We start from the raw sequence: 7,964 nt of genomic DNA on the forward strand, positions 1-7,964 counted from the left end.
ATTGTTTTAGCACAGCAAGATGGATCGGTAGGTATTCCCTCTAAGAATGCTTTTCTATCCTGAGTAATATTGCGGGTGTGTGGTGTGTGTCTTCGCAATTTACATACTGTTTTTATCTTTTGTTAAAATATGTCCTTTTAAATTTGATCGATTGCCGTTGGTCTTCATATTTCGCGCGTATTGTTTCTGTCAAAAGTTGTCATACTCATGATAAGTGGGTGGGGAGGTGCTATTTCAAGAGGCGTTGACGGTTTTCGGTGGGCTTGCCATGACACCGCACCATGCTAATATCTGTAGGTTATCTCTTTTCTCTTTATTCAAATTACTTTCGTGACTGAGAGACTGTCATAAAAACTACGCTATCATGCGGGTTATCGTACAGGTTACATCAACCACAAAAATTTCTCATCTCACATTCCGTAGGACAGTGTGCGAAAAGTCAAAACTCATTCTTTTAATTAATGACAGGAACCGGGAAACAATATTCAAATGTGAAGTTCTTGTATGTTAAACTTTAACGTCAGCACAATAGGGGCTCGCACAAAAGTGGTATGCTTATTTTTCGCTTCAGTTCTTAGTTCATGTTGTCGTTCTCAAACCAATGTTTGATAGGGTTATGCAACTCACTGAGAGTGTGTCCGAATTCAGCCACCGACCGAGCACCGACCGGTCGGTGCTCGGTCGGTGGCTGAATTCGGACACACTCCAAGCTATCTAAGGTCGTTCATATTTTCTTGTTTCTTCTAGTTAAGCTTTCCATCAGGTTTCCTACTAACACCTGATTCAATGGGCGTGTCACTCAACCAGGGAGTCCTCTAAATTAGGTTCGTATTCCGAACTTTTCTGCCAATATATTGGTGCTGATGTTTGATGATTTCTGCATTGTTTTGGGTTATTTATTCCATGGTGTGCACCTTTCACAATTTACTCTTTTCCTTGGAAACAGCTTTCATCTTATTTATTTTTTTATGTCTAGCATTTTTACAAACCATGAACCAAAATGGTGATACCAGTGGAAGCTCGAAAGGGAAATCCTGGGAACGGCCATGGAGTACAGATGAAATGCGTCAGAATGCTCATGCATGGAATTTAGCGGGTGATGCAGGTTTGCTGAAACATTTGCAAGAGTTTTCTCAGGTAAATATTTTTCTTTTCCTGTATGTTTCTACTGAATGTGTTTTGGAGCTTGAATGAATACATATCTATTCCTTATACATTAACAGGCAGTGTTAGCTCGGACTCACACCACTGAAAAGTCATTGGATTTGCTCAATGAAGAGATCAACACCTTAACCTCTGAACTAAATAATACCAATAACAAATTTTTGTGCCTTGCTAATACTCAATTTGTAGAGAATCGAGTTTATGATGATGACGATAAAGAAACTCCCCAGACAGAGGCTGCTCCTGAAAAGAAGGTAGTTTTGCTTCTTATATTCCAAAATATTATTTATTACTGCTGTTTAACTTATCTTTCATTAACAATTTCAGTCAAAAGAGGAAACAGAAGCAAAAATGTTACAAAAGGTTCGTGAGGCCTTATCAATGAGTGTAGCTGTCCTTGATACAATGTTTGAACCTGTAGAAATACAAGCTAGTGATTCTGAAGGAGAGTGTGATAGTGACAAACAAGGGTAAGCAGACTACATTATATTTGCTGGCATGAATATATTTGTTATCTATGTACCCTTGAATTTTCAAAGGGCTCACCTTTAATTTTTCCACAGGACTAAAACTTTAATACTAGAACCGCATAACCCATACATTCACCGTCCTCTTCCGCACCTCATTGGATCAGAGCCATTTATGTCAGATGACCAAATTGGTCTTGGTGACACTCCAAGTGATGATGAAGATCAGTCACCCAAAACTGGTGTTGATCAGGATATGGAGACTTCTAGTGAGTCTGATGTGGACTTTCCTCCATTTGCGAGCAGTAAAAGAGATAGGGTTAGTTAAATGGTTCTGTTTCAATTTGGTTTATACCATTTTTTGCTCTACAATAACTAATAATCAATTTTTATCTGTTGTGAAGGATATTTATTCTTCTCATAGTTCAATATCAGATCATCCAGATTACCAGGAAAGATCTGAGAAACAACCAAAGAAGATCAAACCTACTGACCCTGTTAAAAATATTGATGAAGATTATAATGAAGTTCAAGAAGTGGGTACTACTTGTTTCTTCTTATTATTATAGACCTCTACAATCTTCTCAGAATCTTACCTTAGGTATTATTTTCCAGCCTACATCTTCTATTAGACAGTCAGCTCAAACAAATAGTGCTTTTGCTGCTCAGCTTGCAGCTAAATTGGATAAAATTGCATCTCCATTAAAAAGCACTGATCATGATACTCGAAATATTTCTGTTCCAAGCAAATCTACGTCAGGTACAAAAATAATCTCGTCAATATGTCGTCCCCCCCCCCCCCCCCGCCTCTCTTTTCTTTCTTTTTTTTTTATGTGATAGATCTACAGTACCTTGTTCTCTGTTACAGATAATTTATTTGGAGAAGATCACTCAGATGATGAGGATGATGGTCTTTTTCCTGGAAATTCAAGTTTATTCTCTGATAGGCCTAAACTTTTTGATGACTTGACAGAAACCAGTGATTCATTGTGGGGGCCAGAAGACCCCAAACCTAGTAAGTTTCTGTCATTAACTAAATAAGTGTTGTTATTTAGTTGTTTATCTTTATTTTTTAAATGTTTCAAACAATATCACAATTCCTGTCCCAGTCAAAACTTCAGGACCAGAAAATAATAAGACTAATCAAGATATTCACAGCCGAACTCAAAATCGTGTTACAACTGATCTCTTTCCCAGTACTGATGATGAAGATGATTTGTTCCCAATCAAAGCCACAAACCCATCCAAGAGTTCAACTGTGGTTTCTAAAGAAAATATTAAAGATCCAGGCTCTATTAGGTTTGTTTATTAGAAAAAAAAATTGTTGCTATTATTTGTAATGTAATCATAATCAATCTTGGTTTGATTTTCTTCTCTTTTTAGGTCAATGATAACAAAACAGCATAATTTAAAAGTGGGAGAAATCAGACCAGGCTTGGCCACCAGTACACCTGAAAGAGGCCATAACGAAGAAAACTTGGAGAACAAATCGGGTTTATTTGGCAGTGTCTCCCAAAACCTCACTCAGGGTTTGTTGATATTTTCTGGAAAATCAGTTATTAAAAGCTGTCGTTTTTTTTTTTTTCTTTTTCTTTTTATTCATGTACATTTTTGCCCCCTTAGAGTCTTCCAGAGTGGACACTGCGACTGCTAAGAATAGCAGTATGATTGAAAATGAACCTTCTAGCAGAATTGACCATCATTCTCAAGAAAAAGTAAGTGTCAGACAAATTTGATCTTTTATCATCTAACTCCATCCGAGTTGTTAAAGTGACAATCTTAATATTTTTAGAAACCAGCCGGAGGTGTTCCAATGTTTGGGCAGGCTGATGTATTAGCTGGACTGAAGGCTAAATTTCCCCGTAGACCTTCTTCCTCCTCATCAGAGTCATCAAACAGTAGTCCTTCTGAAAGAAATTCTGATTCTCTTCAAAAATCTGAGTCCACCGGCCCATCAGTCGATCATCCAACTGGTAATACTGTCAGTGCCGATCAAGGTTGGAGTAGTGCTGTTGGTGCTTCTCAATATAGGTGAGGTTAATGGATTTAATTTCAACTTTTAACAGAATCAAGTTTTAAAATAAATAATAATAAATTATTATCAATTACTTTAATTTTCAGCCAAAGTGCAAGCCTTGGATTTGCATCACCTGCCTTGACATCCACAAGATTATCCAATGATGATGGTTATCAGACAAGAAATGTATTGAATTCAGTGTCCAGCATTCCAGCTGCTAATGCGCACTATAATGATGGAGATAATATATCTTCAAGAAAATCGTCAGCATTCGACTCACAAAATCCCCCCTCACTTTCAGGAGGACTATTTGCTGAGGTTAATGATGATGATGATGATGATGATGATCTTTTTGGTCGTCCAACAACTAAAAAGGCTGAAAAGGAGCAATCTCAAGGTGCATTACCACAAACTGCAGGAAACGATTCTTTTAAAGAAGATAAGAAAGCTCCAGTTTCTGTTACTAATGAGGCACCCAAGACTGCTCAACTGTCTACCAATTACTCTGCTGTAGCCAATACAGAAAGGAACTTTTTCCAAAGTGACTTTCATAGCACAGTTCCCCCTCCATTAAAAGCTGAAAGCAAAATTAAAAAGCCAGTGTCATTATTTGACGATTCTGATTCAGGTGAAGATGAGATTTTGTTTTCATCAGCTAGTTCAGCTGGTTCAAGACGCTCTCAAGCTTCAACAGATATCTTAGCGTCAGCGGCAGTTTCTAGCAGTGAAAAGAAACCCCTGAGTAAGAAGGGTCTCTTCGATGATGATGACACTCTTTTTGGCAGTGCTCGCAATGTTCCTGATGTTGACCTATTTAGTGAACCTTCAAAGCCTGTTGTTGAGACTCACACTAGTACTGATACAAAGAAGACAATTCCAAACAAGAGTTTTGTTGAGAAAGATGGACCGGTATCTAGTGATACAACGCAGGATTTCACTCCCAGGAGCTTGGAGAAACCTAAAAGCTCAGAACCTCTAAAAGAACCAATTCATAGTGACATTTTTGAGGATGATCTTTTTGCTGAAGTTGAAGACAATGATTTCCTTTTTGGTGTCAAACCCAAAGCTGCTCCCAAAACTGACAAAGTTCTTTTAAATTCTTCAAATACTGAAGATGAGGAAAATGACTTATTTCAAAATGTTTCTGTACCACAACTTAAACAGAAAGAAAGTACACAAGCAAATACCGTACAGTCAAAAACTTCAAATTCTACGGTACCTTTGTCAAAGCCATCTTTGGTTGTTGAAAACTCCTCTGAGCCACAAGTGCACTCAACTAATGCTACTTTAAGTGAAGGTTCAAACAAGGTCAGTACTTCTGTTAAAAACTACAGCATCATTGAAGAACCAAGTAATGCTGCTCAGCCTTTCAAAAAGCCTGAGCCACCAAGAACTTTAGACATTAGGAAAGAAACAGATCCTGGCCTTGGCTTATTGAATGACAGTGATGATGATGATGACTTGTTTGGTACATCAGTATCCAAAATATCTGCTCCTGCTCCCAAACCATTTCAAAAACCACAGATTGCCTCTAAACCAGAACCGATTGTTCCAAAGTTTGATGTTAAAAAACCCACTGATGATGGAGCTCCAAGTAGTGATTCTGTGGGTAAACCTCCAGGGCGTAGTGAGGTTGATGGGGCTGCTGTTAGTGTGTCCAAACTAAAAGATTCGTTGTTAAGTGAGTTTGTTTTATTAATTAATTATGTGTCTTTCTTTGCTTTACCAAATTTTTTTGGTATAAGTCCTAATAATTTTCTATTTTTATGTGTGTGATATCAACAGCTGGCAGTAGTGGACAACCAGCTTTGAAAATTGATCCTCGAGCATTCTTACCAGGTCAAAAGCCACCTCTACGGAAAACTCCTCCGAAGGAAGATACTGATGGCTTAACAGTCAAAGAGCCACTAAAGGCCTCAGGCTCAGAAAATCCTGTTAGTTTTGAGCAGCCTGTCACAAATAATGCTACATTACCGTCAACTAACAAGGTTGTTTATATATCTTGATTAGTTTCTTTTTATCGCCCTATAACTTTGTCTTACAAATTTTTCTATTCTTTAATTCTAGGATAGAGCAAAGCTGGGTGTCAAACGACGTCCTCCTAGCAGTAAAGCTCGCAGGGAATCTGCTAGAGCAAGTATGAATTTGGATCAATCTGATAAAGAAAGTCCTTTATCCCCAGATGTCTCCTCTGTTGTTACTGATTCCAATAGTGCAGTCAATAATACAAGTGTTAACTCAAGCAATAGTGTTCTCTCCCCCTCCACTGATGAGGATGATCTGTTTGGTGTGCCACAAGATCTCCCACCTGAGTATGGAAACCAGACATTACCTTCCTCTGACATTTTCAGTGGGGCACCCATTCTTTCTCCTCTATCGGGTATTGAACCTGCTCAACAATCTCAACAAAACGAGAGTAAGGCAAACAGCCTGAAGGTTTCTGAGGAAGCAAAAGCCATCCTTTTTACTCCTCCTGATTTGGAAAACATATCTAAAACAGATGATTTGTTTGTTTCTACACAAACTCGTCCAGATGAAGTATCTATGCCAAATTCTTTACCAGTGACAGGAACCTGCGCTTCAAAAGACACACCTACTGTTGTCCATCCTGTGGGTTCTGATAGTTCACAAACATCATCAGCTGCTGATCAGATTTTGCAAGACATTATAGAAGAATTATCTCACACAACTCTATCCTCTTCAGAAACCTCTGTGAAGACGAATGAGAATGAATATCTAAAGGAAGATGTTTCTACAAAAATATCATCAGGCAATGAGATTTCTGGCAAAACATCTGCTGTAGATCCTTTGAACAAAGCTGACCATCCGTCGGTCAGTAATGATGATGATCTCTTTAAACCTAATAATGATTTTGATGATCACAGCTCTCTTTTTCCATTTGTTAAGAAGAAGCCAGAAAGTAAGCAATCGAGTAATCAACCACTGTTTTCTCAAACTCCAGCTCTACCATCTAAAGAGGATATATCTGTTGCAAAACCTGGTCTTGCTGGACTTGTTGATATTGATGATGATGATCTGTTTTCATCCTCAAGCAAAAAGGCAGTTGGGAAGAAAATACTTGACACTTCCAGTAAGTTAAAAGGGAAAGAAATAAAAACATGGAAGTTATCTGATGATGATGACGATGACAACCTTTTTCAAACTGGTACAAAAAGTACATTAGCTAATTCTTCAAGTATCTCGTCTTCTAAAGTGCCTATCCCTGTGTCTTCATCTGCTGCTTCACAATCAGTTGACTCTAAATTAGTTACAAGTAAATCATCCAAACTGGAAGTAAGTGTCAAGAAATCAAAGCCTAAACCTTCTCCTGGAAATGGTCTTTTTAGTGATGAGAACGATGAAGATGATGATCTATTCTCAAAACCATCTCCATTTTTAAAAAATAAAGCAAAACCTACAAATGTTTCAAAGTCATCAACATTGTTTGATGATGATGATGACGATTTATTTGGTTCTAAACCTAGTGCTTCGAACAAACCACTAGAAAAAAAAGAAAACAGTAAGTGTAATGAATGAACTCTGTATGACAGTCCATTCCATACCTAAAATCTTATTATAAAAATAATTTTAACCTATGATTTTGTTGTGTTTCAGATTTAAAGGATGCAGCTGAAGTTAAGTCTCACATTTCCACATCTTCCGCTCATTCCAAACAGAATGTCTTTGATGATCCACTGATGTCACTTGGAAATAAGAAGTGATTTTTTGCTGTTACGTATTAGCTCAACTGAACAAGTGATTGATAGCATATTTATAATCTACTAGCCCTGATTGTTTTGAGTAGTGCATTGGTGTTTAGCCATTTAATTTTTTGCCTTCTCCTCACATGTACTGTGTGTTTATGGTGGTTCTGTTTATCATACTTTTTTGTTTAATTGTATAAAAGATTATTCACATAATTCTCAAGGAACTAGAGGTTTTTTTTTTACAGGTATCTTCTGTTTATCGTAAGTTGACTGACTGGTTGGAGGATAAAATAATTTTAGGTAATCAAATCTATTTTTGTACTGAGATTCATTGGTATGGTGCACTTGCTATGTCAGTTGTTGGCTGCTGGTTCTACATAAGTCACCATACTTATATTCTATTTCAACGTAAAATACATTCTGCTTTTATCTGAACCAATTTACTGCTACTGAGATTTTTTTTTGGGAGGCCATAGGCTTGCCATTTGACTGTATTATTGTAATATTTTTGCATCTTTATTTTCTGTGATGACCTTACTGAACACTTCTGTCTAGTCTGGTCATAGATTAATTGTTTTTTTATGGGTGATTTTTTAAAAAATCTACCAT

The 7,964-nt window shown here is 37.3% G+C and overlaps 1 protein-coding gene across 2 annotated transcripts; it reads left to right on the top strand.

Annotated features, from left to right (window-relative positions):
• Positions 1-383: 383 nt before the first annotated feature.
• On the top strand, positions 384-7,958 carry LOC113205568 (WASH complex subunit 2). 2 transcript variants are annotated; one of them, XM_052273846.1, is made up of 17 exons: positions 384-549; positions 748-824; positions 977-1,137; positions 1,224-1,418; positions 1,492-1,634; positions 1,728-1,950; positions 2,036-2,167; positions 2,247-2,391; positions 2,500-2,646; positions 2,753-2,930; positions 3,015-3,160; positions 3,255-3,346; positions 3,424-3,662; positions 3,753-5,329; positions 5,434-5,636; positions 5,716-7,168; positions 7,264-7,958. In XM_052273846.1, exons 3-17 carry the CDS (start codon positions 991-993, stop codon positions 7,368-7,370), a joined length of 5,127 nt encoding a protein of 1,708 aa, XP_052129806.1. In that variant the 5' UTR covers positions 384-549; positions 748-824; positions 977-990; the 3' UTR covers positions 7,371-7,958. The 2 variants fall into 2 exon arrangements, with proteins under 2 accessions (XP_052129806.1, XP_026277014.2); XM_026421229.2 differs by having other exon boundaries at positions 385-549; positions 2,741-2,930.
• The last annotated feature ends 6 nt before the right edge of the window (positions 7,959-7,964 follow it).

Source organism: Frankliniella occidentalis, unplaced genomic scaffold, assembly GCF_000697945.3.
Source record: "Frankliniella occidentalis isolate FOCC.00 unplaced genomic scaffold, Focc_3.1 Scaffold306, whole genome shotgun sequence".
NCBI classification, from domain to species: Eukaryota; Metazoa; Arthropoda; class Insecta; order Thysanoptera; family Thripidae; genus Frankliniella; species Frankliniella occidentalis.